The sequence below is a fragment of the Mobula birostris genome, chromosome 6 (genome assembly GCF_030028105.1).
Source record: "Mobula birostris isolate sMobBir1 chromosome 6, sMobBir1.hap1, whole genome shotgun sequence".
Taxonomy (NCBI): Eukaryota; Metazoa; Chordata; class Chondrichthyes; order Myliobatiformes; family Myliobatidae; genus Mobula; species Mobula birostris.
Window position 1 is genome coordinate 181,162,256 of NC_092375.1, and position 16,244 is coordinate 181,178,499.

The following is a 16,244-nucleotide window of genomic DNA, read 5'->3' on the forward strand; positions in this document are numbered from 1 at the left end:
AATTAAGGCTACATGTCATTCCTGACTCCCGGAAGAACCCCAAGGATCCTAAAGCAAACAGACATCCAACAATAGCCTCGTTGTCCGTGGGACACTGCTGCTCTGAATCATCCCTCCATCTTACTCCTCTTTCCAGGTAGATACAGCACACTGGTACAGGTTAGACATGCCACCTAGGAATTTTTCCTCAGAGCTCGAGGAATGCTTCATAAATTAAATGGACTGGGCAGACATGCTGAGTGTTTCAGACAAGGATGACTTGGAAAATTTTAAGAGTAAGATTTATGTCTTTGTCAAAAACTGCAACCATTCTGCAGTTCTATCTCCCAGTTTCCTACCACGGGGAAGGGGGCGACAAAACAACTGAGGCAAACTCTAGAAAAGATTTCCTCGTTTTAAATTAGTCTCACACATTAGAGCCATTCTCACAGTTTGATCATTCATCCGGATAGGACCATGGTGGGCAGTTATGTGATGCTGATGACCAAACAGTTTTAGAGCACAGTGAACACAAGAGTAGTTTTTAATGTAGAAAGGAAAAGACTTAAGACTGCTTTAGAAAATATTATACAATATGCAAAACATTGTCGTGTGGCCAAGTGGTTAAGGCGTTGGACTAGTGATCTGAAGGTCACAAGTTCGAACCTCAGGTAAGGCAGCGTAATTGTGTCCTTGAGCAAGGCACTAGATGAAAATATTCCAAGTTCGAAGTAAATTTATTAGCAAGGTACATATACGTCACCATATACAAGCCAGAGGTTCGTTTTCTTGTGGGTACCAAGAAAAGCCAAGAATCTCAGCTGGTACATGCAGAATTCACTGATTACATTTTATTTTGGATATTTGCTCCTGACACATCAGTCTCTGCTCTTCAAAGAGGGCTGCAAAATAAATAATGATATTCTCTCTTTTCTACAAGATGGATGAAAGAACAAGCCATGGCTACAGTATTGAGTATGTGTGGAACCTACCACAGCAGCTCTCCACATCTTCCTTGGCAGCATTTTCCAAACTTGTAATCTACATCATTTAAGAAGGGCATATTCAGCTGCTGCACAGAGACAACCTAATTAATTTGCACATCATTCTTAGTTAGACAGGATATTTCCACATCAATTAAAATTTTGATGAGGATTAAAATTTTGGAAGGTACTACTTCACAACTCAGCACAAGCATCTTCACCTGACAGATTGCCTCAATATAGCATCGACATCCTGTACTTTGTGTTGCATTACTTGCCAAAGCAAATAAAAATTCCTCACAGGTGTGGAATCAGTTAAAAAGTGGCCGCCAGCCAATAAAGGAGACATTAGACAGGTAAGGAAGGTAGGCTTATCAATGTCTTCACACAGCAGATAAAGACAAACAAGAAATGATGACCTTGTTACCAATGCCTATATCTCAGTTATGATCAAAATCAGAGCTTCCAGCAGGGATAATATCAGGAACAGACTGCCTTGATTAACAAATGCAATTAACAATCTCCCCCCCTAAAGCCAGAAAACAAATTGGACTGCTTGACTAAAGGAAAAAAATTAGAAATATTAAATGACAGTTAATTTTATTTTCGGTCAAATACCACATTAACTCCAAGATCAAATTTCTATTCATTTACACTTCATAAACAAGATATACTTTGATAAATGGAAGATAATGAGCCCATCTCCAAATACACATTGCAATATTTTCAATGTTTGTGCTCATCACTTATTTTATGTGCATTTTTTTGGCTTGGCAAATGCCCTGAAATTTGTTACACACTCAGTGGCCACATTTATTAGGTACAACTGCTGGCTCATGGAAATACCTAGTCAGCCAATCATCTGGTAGCAACTCAATTCAACGTACATTTATTATCAATGTATTATACAACCCTGAGATTTGTCTTCCCCACAGACAGCCATGAAACAAAGAAAACCAGGGAGTCCATTCAAAGAAAAACATCAAGCCCTCCCCAGTGTGAAAAATAGCAAAAAAGAGTGAAAAGCATAGAATATAAAACATTGAACCAGTCCAGGCATATTCAGTTCAGTTCGAACTAGCACTGTATCGTTCATTATTGGCAGTCCTCCCCAAAGTCGCACAAAATAGCAATAAAAAAAGAGTAACCAGAAACCAGAATCATACTGTAGCATGAACTGCAGAGTCCAATCCACAAACCGTATCAATTAAACCTTGCCCAAGACCCAGGACTCCAGCACCATCCATCGAGGGGGGGGGGAGAGAGGGGGGGGGGGGAGAGAGGGGGGGAGAGGGGGGGGGGAGAGAGGGGGGGGGGAGAGAGGGGGGGGGAGAGGGGGGGGGGAGAGGGGGGGGGGGAGAGGGGGGGGGGGAGAGGGGGGGGGGGAGAGAGGGGGGGGGAGAGAGGGGGGGGGAGAGAGGGGGGGGGAGAGAGGGGGGGGAGAGAGGGGGGGGAGAGAGGGGGGGGAGAGAGGGGGGGGAGAGAGGGGGGGGGAGAGAGGGGGGGGAGAGAGGGGGGGGAGAGAGGGGGGGGAGAGAGGGGGGGGGAGAGAGGGGGGGGGAGAGAGGGGGGGGAGAGAGGGGGGGGAGAGAGGGGGGGGGAGAGAGGGGGGGGGAGAGAGGGGGGGGGAGAGAGGGGGGGGGAGAGAGGGGGGGGGAGAGAGGGGGGGGGAGAGGGGGGGGGAGAGGGGGGGGGAGAGGGGGGGGGAGAGGGGGGGGGAGAGGGGGGGGGAGAGGGGGGGGGGAGAGGGGGGGGGAGAGAGGGGGGGGGAGAGAGGGGGGGGGGAGAGAGGGGGGGGGGGAGAGGGGGGGGGGAGAGGGGGGGGGGAGAGGGGGGGGGGAGAGGGGGGGGGGAGAGAGGGGGGGGGAGAGAGGGGGGGGGAGAGAGGGGGGGGGAGAGAGGGGGGGGGAGAGAGGGGGGGGGAGAGAGGGGGGGGGAGAGAGGGGGGGGGAGAGAGGGGGGGGGAGAGAGGGGGGGGGAGAGAGGGGGGGGGAGAGAGGGGGGGGGAGAGAGGGGGGGGGAGAGAGGGGGGGGGAGAGAGGGGGGGGGAGAGAGGGGGGGGGAGAGAGGGGGGGGAGAGAGGGGGGGGAGAGAGGGGGGGGAGAGAGGGGGGGGAGAGAGGGGGGGGAGAGAGGGGGGGGAGAGAGGGGGGGGAGAGAGGGGGGGGAGAGAGGGGGGGGAGAGAGGGGGGGGAGAGAGGGGGGGGAGAGAGGGGGGGGAGAGAGGGGGGGGAGAGAGGGGGGGGGAGAGAGAGCGTCACACACAGACATCTTTCTCCAGCAGCAGCAAGCGAGAGGCTGATAGATGCAGCTAAACACACACGTGCCTTTCGCCCTCGCCTTGATGAATACAATCCTCCTCGACGTTTTAATCAGCAAGATCAGCGAGAAATGGAGTCAACCATGGGCTCATGCCCAGTCTCCAGGCTTCCTGGCTTCTAGGCCACCTCTTTCACTCAAAACTTCACCAAACACTCTCAGAGAAAGCATAGAGCCAGATTGCTTAATGGGCCTGAAAGCACCCCATCAAAACATAGATCACAGGCTCCAACAGGAGCTGGCCACATTTTAAGAAAAAAAATGAAAGTAGTAGTTTCGTGAACTATCTGAAGGGTGTCACCCTTGGTCACATTGTTCACCAGCACCATCTTCTTCCAGAATCATAATGTATAAACGCCTGCAGATATGGTTCAGTTGTTGTTCAAATCCAGACCTCTGAATGGGGGAAGAAATATGACTGTTGGTGCCAGATGGGGTGGTTTGAGTTTCTCAGAAATTGCTGATCTACTGGGATTTTCACACACAACAGTCTCTAGAGTTTACAGAGAATGGTGTAAAAACCAAAAAATCCAGTGAGCCACGATTCTCTGGGTGAGGAGACGGTGAAACAGAGAGACAGAGAGACAGATTAGAGGAGAATGGCCAGACAGGTTCAAGTTGACAGGAAAGTGACATAAACACACATTGCACCAGTGGTGTGCAGAAGAGCGTCTCAGAATGCATATGTTGAATCTTGAAGAGGATGGACTTCAGCAGCAACACATCACAGACAGACACTCAGAGGTCACTTTATTAGGGGTACAAAGTACCTGTTAAAGTGGTCACTGAGTATAGATTCAATAGTTATAGTTCAGATACGAGTTGCAACTAAATCTTTCTTATGGGAAAATGACAGCTTTGTTAAGATAATATGGGATTAAGTATACTGAAATACAAGGGGCCTGAGCTGCGGCTGACTGGAGGAAAGAGAAAAATGCTGAAATAGCTTTCATATCTCTAGGTCTAGGTCCTATAGGTCAGATAATTGATTCTTATTGGCATAGAGTGCTGCATACATTAAAGCAAACGTCTGTATAATTAACTTCAATGTCTGTGGTTCAGTATTTCAGAGAATGATGTACGTTTCTTGGTTCTTCACTGCTATATTATTGAGTTAAGTTAAAGAAGGCTATTCATCCCTTTGTGTCCAGTGCTGGCTCTCATCAATCCCATTCCCCCATTCCCTTTAATCTATTCTCTCTTGTGCCTAACAGCTCCATTCCAATTCTCCTATTACTCAATACAAGGGTTAATTTACAGAAACCAAGTCACATTCCCACCAGCACATCCATTGGATTTTGGTGAAAATGGGAACACCTTGGGGGAGTCACAAGAAGAAAGTGCAAACTTCACCAAGAAAGCACCAGAGGACACGGCTGAACCCATAGGCAGACGCTGTGCTTGTGCCCATGAACCTGAATTGAGAGATTCCAGACCACGAGCTTCCGGAAGATCCTTCGTATCTTCTGTCCAAGAAAGATCTCCGACCTCACCCTATTCCTTCGGTGTCATCAAGAGAACATGGCCACACTCATCTTGAGGAAAGTTTGGAGATGGATTGGGCATGTGATGAGAAGACAGGCTAACTCCATCATCTAGACAGCTTGTCAATAGACTCCTGAAGACCAGAGGAAACACAGGAGACCAAAGGCAACTTGGTGCCATACTGTAGAAGTAGAAATTAAGATGCTGAACCACACCTGGGGCACAGTAGAGAAGACAGCCAAGGGAAGACAGAGGAGGAGGACCTTCATTGCTGCCAAAAATGACAGCAGCATATTGGGAGGAGAAGATGGCGACGTGACACAGCTCGCAAAGGCCACTCCGGTGGTGATGTCTGTTATTTGTCAAGTAGGGTGCCATGCACAATCCTGATTTGATGGAGACGGACGTGAGGAACATCTGGTGAAACTTCTGAAATGCCTGCTTCGCTGTTGCTGCTACTGTGTGGTCCAGAATCTCTGGAGGGGAAGGCACTGAGTCGTCGGCTTTGCTTGCTGCTCGGCAGCCGGGGCAGGATTGAAGTGCTCAGCAAAGGATGGTGCTCGGTGCTCAGTGTTGGAGGGCTGGTCGGAGGCTCAAGGTTTTCAGACGGACTCAAGAGTCCGCTGCAGTCAGGTGCTTCCAATGGTGCTGCATCAGCAAGTTTGTGGCGCTTGGAGGTTCATGGCAGGGAGAGTTTCTCCCTTCTACCATCTGAGTGAGATGATGAGGCTATTGGGACTTTGAGACTTTTTTTTACCGTGCCCATGGTCTGCTCTTTATCAAATTACATTATTGCTTTGCACTGTTGTAACTATATGTTATAATTATGTGGTTTTGTCAGTTTTAGTCTTGGTTTATCCTGTGTTTCTTGTGATATTATTCTGGAGGAACATTGTATCATTTTTTAGTGCATGCATTTCTAAATGACAATAAACGAGGATTGAGTGTCCTCATAATCTAATCTAATAAATCAGGAATATTAAAAACTGAATTGCAAGGAACCAGCGCATGAAGATCAGTCTTCAGATACACAAGCTGTAAGGTCACAATATATTAAGGTTCACTGATGAGATTGCTTATTTCAGTACCTTTACAAAAAGCAGATCATTTAAGAGACATAAATCTTCAATCAGTTCTGGCTTTGTTATCTTGCTGAGTAAAACTCTTTCTCGTTCTGCATAACTTTTACAGTGGTTCACGTGTAGCAGCAGAGCCATCATGGTTTGAATAGTATAATAGGGTTCCGTGATGTCCATTTTCCCCAGTTCAAATGGTAATACCCTGCGCCAAACATACATAAATAAATTTTTAAAATTCACTTTAATTAAAATGAACATTTCATTTTAAAGGATTTATATTTCCTCATGAATAGAATCCTAGGGTGTGGGTTTGAGAGTAGGCACATGTGATGGCTAACTCCACCTCTCAGAATTAAGGAGTTACCTCAACTAATTAAAATTCCAGGACTTAGTTAAAACTTACCAATAAACTGCCCATCAGAAACTGGCAAAAGTAGAAATAAGACCAAAGATATAGGAACAGAATTCAGTCACTTGCCCAATTGAGTCTGCTCCTCCATTTCATCATGGCTGATGCATTTTCCAACTCAGCCCCAATCTCCTGCTTCTCCCCGTATCCCTTCAAGCTCTGACCAATCAAGCATCTATCAACCTCTGCCTTAAACATATCCAATGACTTGGCCTTCACAGCAGCCTGTCGCAATAAATTCCACAGATTCACCACCCTCTGGCTAAAGAAGTTATTCCTCATTTCCATCCTAAAAGGATGCCCCTCTATTATGAGACTGTGTCCTGTGATTCTTCCCCAACCCCCCAAGCCCCCACAGGAAATATCTTCTCCACATCCACTCGAGCCCTTTCAACTTTCAATAGGGCACAAAGAGGTTACCCTTCATTATTCTGAATTCCAGTGAGAAGAGGTCCAGAGCCAACAAACGCACCTCATATGACAAGCCTTTCAAGTCCAGAATCCTTTTCATGAGCCTCCTTTGAACCCTCTCCAATGTCAGCACATTCTTTCTTGGATAAGGGGGCCAAAACTTTGATCTAATTCTTTTTATGACAAAACTAATATGATTTATTTGAAAAAATATCTGTAATTAATTTATTCTCCCCCAAATGCTTGTTATAAATTATTACAATTAAGACACTAACCTTATTTCTTGAGCTTGTGAAGTACGTATGATTTCAACTAGGAGTCTGCTTTTTCCACACCCAACTGTGCCTTCATACATAATCACCTGACAACAGTTAAGAGATTCCTTGTCCTTTGCCGAAATAAAATTTTTCAGGGCCTTGTGGAAAATCTTCATCTCTTTTTCTCGGCCTTAAAGAAAGAAGATTTGTTAGAGATTGAATGTCAACTTTTAATTAGGAATTACGTGATGGCAGCTGTTAATACAAACAGGAACAAGTGTTCAAAACAAAATCTGGTCAGTGTCAAAGATCAATTAGGAGACATACAGTACTGTACAAAAGTCTTAGGCACCCTAAATATTTTAGATGGTTTCAGATGGTTATGGCCTCCACAAAGCCCTAACCTCAACATTATCAAAGCCACAAAGTCCTGATCTCAACATTATCAAAGCTGTCTGGGATTACTAGAGAGAGAAGCAAATGAGACAGACAAAGTCTGCAGAAGAACTGTAGCAAGTTGTCCAAGGTGGCTGGAACAATCTACCAGCTGATTTTCTTATAAAACTGCATGACTGTGTACTTAAGAGAATTGATACTGTCTAATGGAAAAGGGTGGTCATACCAAATATTGGTTTGATTCAATTTTTTTTTCACTGCTTACTGCTCTTTGCGGTAAATATTTGGATATTTAGGAACTTTCTATTTCATTTTTTTTTTAAAACATCTTCACTGTGCAGAATTTTTTTGGCATGCACAGACCTTTGTACAGTACTATACTTTGGAAATGGACAAGTCAATCACTTCTATTGATAAAGATATTTTATTAAACAATGCAACATTCACCAATATGTTAAAGAGATTGAAACCAGCTGTTGGATGTGGATCATTCTAGTTTTACCATAGAACCATAGAAACTACAGCACAGAACCAGGCCCTTTGGCCCTTCTTGGCTGTGCCAAACCATTTTCTGCCTAGTCCCACTGACCTGCACACGGACCATATCCCTCCATACACCTCCCATCCATGTATCTGTCCAATTTATTCTTAAATGTTAAAAAAGAACCCGCATTTACCACCTCGCCTGGCAGCTCATTCCATTCTCCCACCACTCTCTGTGTGAAGAAGCACCCCCTAATGCTCCCTTTAAACTTTTCCCCCCTCAACCTTAACCCATGTCCTCTGGTTTTTTTCTCCCCTTGCCTCAGTGGAAAAAGCCTGCTTGCATTCACTCTATCTATACCCATCATAATTTTATATACCTCTATCAAATCTCCCCTCATTCTTCTACGCTCCAGGGAATAAAGTCCTAACCTATTCAACCTTTCTCTGTAACTAAGTTTCTCAAGTCCTGGCAACATCCTTGTAAACCTTCTCTGCACTCTTTCAACCTTATTTATATCCTTCCTGTAATTTGGTGACCAAAACTGAACACAACACTCCAGATTCGGCCTCACCAATGCCTTATACAACCTCATCATAACATTCCAGCTCTTATACTCAATACTTTGATTAATAAAGGCCAATGTACCAAAAGCTCTCTTTACGACCCTGTCTACCTGTGATGACACTTTTAGGGAATTTTGTATCTGTATTCCCAGATCCCTCTGTTCCACTGCACTCTTCAGTGCCTTACCATTAACCCTGTATGTTCTACGTTGGTTTGTCCTTCCAACGTGCAATACCTCACACTTGTCAGTATTAAACTCTATCTGCCATTTTTCAGCCCATTTTTCCAGCTGGTCCAAGTCCCTCTGCAGGCTCTGAAAACCTTCCTCACTGTCTACTACACCTCCAGTCTTTGTATCATCAGCAAACTTGCTGATCCAATTTACCACATTATCATCCAGATCATTGATATAGATGACAAATAACAATGGACCCAGCACTGATCCCTGTGGCACACCACTAGTCACAGGCCTCCACTCGGAGAAGCAATTCTCTACCACCACTCTCTGGTTTCTTCCATCGAGCCAATGTCTAATCCAATTTACCTCTCCATGTATACCTAGCGACTGAATTTTCCTAACTAACCTCCCATGCGGGACCTTGTCAAAGGCCTTACTGAAGTCCATGTAGACAATATCCACTGCCTTCCCTTCATCCACTTTCCTGGTAACCTCCTCGAAAAACTCCAACAGATTGGTCAAACATGACCTACCACGCACAAAGCCATGTTGACTCTCCCTAATAAGCCCCTGTCTATCCAAATGCTTGTAGATTCTGTCTCTTAGTACTCCCTCCAATAACTTACCTACTACTGACGTTAAACTCACCGGCCTATAATTTCCCGGATTACTTTTCGATCCTTTTTTAAACAACGGAACAACATGAGCCACTCTCCAATCCTCCAGCGCTTCACCCGTAGACAGCGACATTTTAAATATTTCTGCCAGGGCCCCCGCAATTTCAACACTGGTCTCCTTCAAGGTCCGAGGGAACACTCTGTCAGGTCCCGGGGATTTATCCACTTTAATCTTCCTCAAAACAGCAAGCACCTCCTCCTTTTCAATCTGTACAGTTTGCATGGTCTCACTACTTGATTCCCTCAATTCCATAGATTTCATGCCAGCTTCCTTAGTAAATACAGACGCAAAAAACCTATTTAAGATCTCCCCCATTTCCTTTGGTTCCGCACAAAGCCGACCACTCTGATCTTCAAGAGGACCAATTTTATCCCTTACAATCCTTTTGCTCTTAATATACTTGTAAAAGCTCTTTGGATTATCCTTTGACTGCTAAGGCAACCTCATGTCTTCTTTTTGCCCTCCTGATTTCTTTCTTAAGTATTTTCTTGCACTTCTTATACTCCTCAAGCACCTGATTTACCCCCTGTTTCCTATACATTTCATACAACACCCTCTTCTTCTTTATCAAAGTTGCAATATCCCTTGAGAACCAAGGTTCCTTATTCCTATTCAATTTGCCTTTAATCCTGACAGGAACATACAAACTCTGCACTCTCAAAATTTCCCCTTTGAAGGTTTCCCACCTACCAATCACATCTTTGCCAGAGAACAACCTGTCCCAATCCATGCTTTTTAGATCCTTTCTTATTTCTTCAAATTTGGCCTTCTTCCAGTTTAGAACCTCAACCCTAGGACCAGATCTATCCTTGTCCATGATCAAATTGAAACTAATGGTGTTATGATCACTGGAACCAAAGTGCTCCCCTACACAGACTTCTGTTACTTGCCCTAATTCGTTACCTAACAGGAGATCCAATATTGCATCCCCTCTAGTTGGTCCCTCTATATACTGATTTAGAAAACTTTCCTGAATACATTTTACAAACTCTAAACCATCTAGACCCTTAACAGTATGGGAGTCCCAATCAATGTATGGAAAATTAAAATCCCCTACCACCACAACTTTGTTTCCTGCAGTTGCCTGCTATCTCTCTGCAGATTTGCTCTTCCAAGTCTCGTTGACTATTGGGTGGTCTGTAATACAATCCCACTAATGTGGCCATACCTTTCCTGTTTCTCAGCTCCACCCACAAGGACTCAGTAGACAAGCCCTCTAATCTGTCCTGCCTGAGCACTGCTGTAATATTTTCCTTAACAAGCAATGCTACTCCCCCACCTTTCATTCCTCTGCCTCGATCACATCTGAAACATCGGAACCCTGGAATATTAAGCTGCCAGTCCTGCCCCTCCTGTAGCCAAGTTTCACTAATTGCTACAACCTCATAATTCCACGTGTCAATCCACGCCCTCAACTCATCCGCCTTCCCCGCAATACTCCTAGCATTGAAATATATACACCTCAGAAGATTTTTACCACCACTCGCAACCTTTCTATCAGCGGATTTCTATCAGCGCCATTTAAAGTTACTCAGGGCAAAAGAACACATGAACATTTATGTTAATTGGCCTACAATGAAGCTCCTTGGATGAGATCAGTATAGAGATTAAGCGACCATCCTGTCAATTAAAGCAGTCCTGTCAATCAGTATTTGAGGTGCTTGTACATCCAGCAAGCCGTCACTCAATACAGTAATACAGAACTATATTTTGAGTGTTTTATGCTCAGAAACCTTCACACCATCCACGGGTACCTGCATGGTCGAAGCTGTGCTTGGCAGTTGAGTTGTGGGAAGAGAAACAGAGTCAACACTTCACTTCGGAGATTTTCATCAGAACTCCAACTCCTTTCTGACGAAGAGTCGTTGACCTGAAATTTTGCCTCCTTCTCTTCCCCCAGATATGGCCTAACCTACAGAGTATTTGTTGTTGTTCCTCTCCGCACCTGGGTGGCAACCTTGCCATTTCCTTAGGATTTGTCTGTTTGTTTTTTTTTACATGGCTGAGTTTCTAGCTTGATGCTCAACCCAGCATGGATGGAAAGTGAGAAAGATTTCAACCTGGGACTGCTCGCCTCAAAGTCCAGTGTGGATGCCATGACCAGCCAAACCTGCACAGTATTTCCAGCATTTTCTGCTTATATTGAAGTTGAAACTGTATTTAATCACCTGTTGTTATCTTAGTCCTTAATTACTATGAATTGAAATTGCATTGAATGAGATTCTTCTGGAATTCATACAAGAGAAATTCTTACAGGATGCCTACTTGTCATGCTGAATAATGATTGATTACTGAGCTCCAATCTCCATGTGTCTCAGTCAAAGTCACAACAAGATTTATTCTTCAGTCAAGTCAAAATATCCTCAAGTCTTATCTAAATTATGCTTGAAGTTGGAAATATGTGAAGAAAAATATGTGAATAAGGAGAGAATGCAATGGTTGGGCTGAGTTGTTCTTCAATCTTGACAATTTACTAAGAGAAATTTGCATGTAAATTGTCAAGGCCGGATAACAACTCACCCAACCAGTAACCATCCGAGCTACACATTTTCCAAATTATTTCCAGAAAAAAAGCAAGGTCTGGTAAATAATTCACAGTCTGACAGACCTAAGAGTAATAAAAAAAAAGTTCCAGAGTGAGATGGGAGTAAATAATTACATAGGAGAGTGAGCCTCCATGAATAAAGCAGCAAAAGAGTGAAGCCCAGGTAATAGAGTGGGAGAATGAGGCCCAGTGACTCAATCATCAAAGTGAAGCCAGCAGGAATAAAGAAACAGCAGGCGAATAATTAGCATTTTCCTGAAGGTCAATATTTTTAAATACAATTAATTGCCTCTAATATTTCCCTTGTGCTCCAATTTAACATAAACTCACCCAAAAGAGGATAATCATCATCTTTTTCAACAGAAATTCGAGGCTTCCCAAGTATTCTGAAGAAAATACATAACAAGATCAAAATAGTTAATTGGACTTTATAAGTAAGCCATGTTATTGGTTTACTACTGTCACATACAGTGAAAGACTTAGCTTTGCAGATCATCTCAAAGTCATAAGTACTTCAAGGAAGCACAAGGAGAAAGCCACAACAGAATCAGCACTAGTACTAATGGAAGTTTCATTTCAGTTCTTATATTAGTTGATCCAATTTAGAGGTACAATCAAACCCCGAGCTACAGTACTGTGCAATATGTGAGACACATATATATCATTAAGACATATATATCGTTAAGGTGTCTAAGACTTTTGCACAGTACTGTATTTATCAATATGGAGCGGTGAACAAGTTTGTAAATCTGGTGGGAGCAAAGGATGCTGGGAATTGCGAGGATGGAGCGCCACAGGAGGGGTGCAGGACAGGTGGCAGAGAAGGAGTTTCAGAGCTAGGGAGGTGGTGCAGGTACAGGCACACCCAGCCCGAAGACACAAGGTAAGGTCACTTGATTCCAAGTTATTGGTTTATTGATGAATACAGAATGTGTCTTTGGTGCTTCCCACTCCCTCCCGTCTCCCTTCCCCTTTTCCCAACTATGATTCCCCTGTCTCTGCCCCCTTCCTACTCTCAATCCACAATAGAGACCCATATCAGAGTCAGGTTTATCATCACTCATATGTCATTAAATTTTGTTTGTTTTGTGGCAGCAGTACAATGCAATACATAAAATTACTGCAGTACTGTGCAAACGTCTTCGGCATACTAGCTCTACATATTGCGCAGTCTGTTAGTATTGACTAAAGCTACACAACTTTTCTGTAATAACATAGAGAATGTTAGAAGTACTGAACAGGCCAGGCAGTAACAATGGAGAAAGGGAGAGAGTTAATGCGTCAGGTCAATGCCCTGTCCCTATAAGTAGTTGGAGCAGTGTTTGAAACATTAACTATGTTCTGCTTTAAGACTACTTTTGCGCTGGCAGCAGATGATACTGCTTTATAACAAAAGTACAAGTGGGCAACTGAGCTTTTACAAGTGCTGCATGTCAACCTGGTGGATGTAGCATGACTTGCATCTAAGTGCCTTATCAGTCATCACCATTATGTGCCATAATCATATTATATAAGCAATGGTTGTTCTTGGCAAAATTTTCTACAGAAGTGGTTTGCCATTGCCTTCTTCTGGGCAGTGTCTTTACAAGATGTGTGACCCCAAGCCCTCTTCAGAGATTGTCTGCCTGATGTCAGTGGTCGCATAACCAGGACGTGATCTGCATCTGCTGATCATACAACCACCCACCACCTGCTCCCATGGCTTCATGTGACCCTGATTGGGGAGGGGGGAGGGGGAGGACTAAGCAGATGCTACACCTTCCTCAAATGTGACCTGAAGGCTAGTGGAGGGAAGGAGCACCTTACACCTCCTTTGGTAGAGATGCATCTCCACCCTGCCACCCACTAATCAGTCAGCAGGTATTAAAAGAGAGGCGTAACTGGCCCCAGATAAACAAACAAACTCTTTTATTCAAAAAAAAGGCTGAACAAGTGAACTCAGTTCTGTGATGGCCTTATGGAGAGGAAGGAGGACATCTTCTTCCCTCTGTGAGGGAGGATAACTTCTAAAACATTGAGAAAGAATTGTAGATCATATCATTGCAGAGGAATCATACCAGGATATGACTACCATGCATGCCCACAACTTCCAGTGTATGCCAAGTTGTGCATGAGAAGGGTGATGAAGTGTAAGAGACACTGGGCACAATGACTGGGGCATGACATATTTTCAGAATTAAACAGTACTGACTGGGTGAGGTTGTGGAAGTGGGTGGGCACCTCAGCTAGCCTGGGGAATTCTATTACCTGTGACAACACTAAAACAGTATTGTCTGCTCTAAGTACAGACATCCTCATACTTATTTTATTATTGAGTCGTTAGGTAGAGTCTTACTCTCAACCACTAAATTTCTGGTCCAACACCACATCTTATTAGGCCACTTTATACATTATTACAGGGGTTAATTTTAATCATATTTTCTTTTGAGTCAAAATATGGTTTCAGAACAAAGCACTGTCTACACTATGAACAAGTAGTCAGCTATTATCATATAATTATAACAAAATAACATTTCTAATACTGAAAGATTTTTTCCAATGCTATTTTAGGTTCTCCAACTCCACTGACGCCTGCACACAACACTCCAGCAGTACATTATAGGGTTGGACTCTCAAGCATTGTAGGCCGGGAACTGCCAAAAGAATTTCTAGCTTCTGCTTTGCTGCTTTTTTTTCCTCTTAACCCCTAATCTTACCACCGGTAATCTCTTTTTATCATGAATGCAGTGACAAATCATTTTGATTTCAGTTGCCAATTAGCCTCAATTTTCACCTCTTTGGAATGTGGGAAGGAAGTTGAAGACACAGAGGAAACCTCCATGGTCACAGGAGAAGGTTCAAGAGGGTGTCCTTTTAGAACGAGGATGAGGAGGAATTTCTTTTGCCACAGGGTGGTGAATCTGTGGAATTAGTTGCCAAGGGCGGCTGTGGAGGCCAAGTCATTGCATATACTTAAGGCAGAGGTTAAAAGGTTCTTGATTAGTCAGGGCATGAACAGATACGAGGAAAAGTCAGGAGGCTGGGGCTGAGAGGAGAATAGATCAGCCATAATGAAATGGCAGAGCAGACTTGATGGGTCAAATGGCCTAATTCTGCTCTTATATCTTATGGTCTAAATTCCACTCAGACAGCACGGAGAAACAGTATTTGTCCTGGCTCATTGGTGCTCCTTGGCATCTACAGTATCTGTAGTATCATTGTACTTCTTGAATTGCTTTGCATAGAGCAGAAAAGACAGATGTATTATTTTTCAAAGCTATTAAGGGTAAATACAATAATAACACCCAAAAGGGCATTAAGTACCTCGCGAGTGATAAGGGGAATGTGCTGGGGAATTGATGTGGAAGAAATGGCACAGTCATAAACTAAATGATATAGTGGTCAATGTAAACAGAAGGAATTGACAGATACACAAGCACAAAGTAGAGGAGTCCAATGCTTTCAAATAATCCTAGGATTAGCAGAAACTACAAAGATATGGGAAACACACAGCCAAGGGTGATGAAAATTTTACAATCAAAGCATTGGGAAATCACAAGCCAATGTAGATTCGGAGTGATGAGTTTGAATTAAAACATGTGCAGTATAACTAAGAGAAAGTGTTAAATCAAGAGAGAGCAAATGCTTGGATGTTGCATCTGGCAGCATGTGTACCTAAGACAGAAAATAGGAAAGGACAAAAAAGTTCTAAGTACATTTATTATCAAAGTACATATATGTCATCATATACAACCCAGAGATTCATTTCCTTGTGGACATACTCAATAAATCTATAGAATAATAACCATAATAGAATCAATGAAAGGCCACCCAGCTGGGGAGGTCACCTCAATGAAAAGTGGAGATTACAGATATTTAGAGATTCACAGCTGAACTCACGGTCAAATAGATCATTAAATTTGTGCATGGTTTGCTACTGAGTAATTTAGAACAGGCTTATTACAGGTTTCCCCTACTATCCGAAGGTAGAGCGTTCCTATGTAACGGTTCGTAAACCGAAATGTCGTAAAGTGAAGAAGCAATTACCATTAATTTATACGGGAAAATTTTGTGAGCGTTTGCAGACCCAAAAATAACCTACCAGATCATGCCAAATAACACATAAAACTTAAAATAACAGTAACATATAGTAAAAGCAGGAATGATATGATAAATACACAGCCTATATAAAGTAGAAATACTTTTCCACAATCATTACTGAACTGTTCTCCATAGCAAAAATCTCACACAAGGGCCATCGGCAAAAAATCTCATGGAAGCGCTGTTGGCAAAAACACAGTGCAAGCGCTCTCCAGTAATGAAGCTGCCAAATCATACCATGTAACACGTAAAAATACACAGCCTATATAAAGTAGAAATAATGAAACGGTGTAGTATCACTTACCAGAATCGGGAAGACAGCGCTGAGCATACTGATGGTGGTGTGTTAGACTGAGTTGTCGGAGGTTGGGGTGGTGCAATGGCCCCCATCCTCC

The 16,244-nt window shown here is 43.5% G+C and overlaps 1 protein-coding gene across 1 annotated transcript in view; it reads right to left on the reverse strand.

The window, feature by feature from the left end:
* LOC140198770 (adenylate cyclase type 10-like) overlaps positions 1–16,244 on the reverse strand; it is a 124,929-nt gene that overhangs the window by 73,449 nt on the left and 35,236 nt on the right. The window contains exons 13-16 of the mRNA XM_072259779.1: positions 15,181–15,236; positions 12,100–12,281; positions 6,940–7,111; positions 5,854–6,046 (exon numbers count right to left, since the gene is read on the reverse strand). Of these exons, the coding sequence (XP_072115880.1) occupies positions 5,854–6,046; positions 6,940–7,111; positions 12,100–12,281; positions 15,181–15,236 (603 nt within the window). The remainder of the gene's footprint in view (positions 1–5,853; positions 6,047–6,939; positions 7,112–12,099; positions 12,282–15,180; positions 15,237–16,244) is intronic.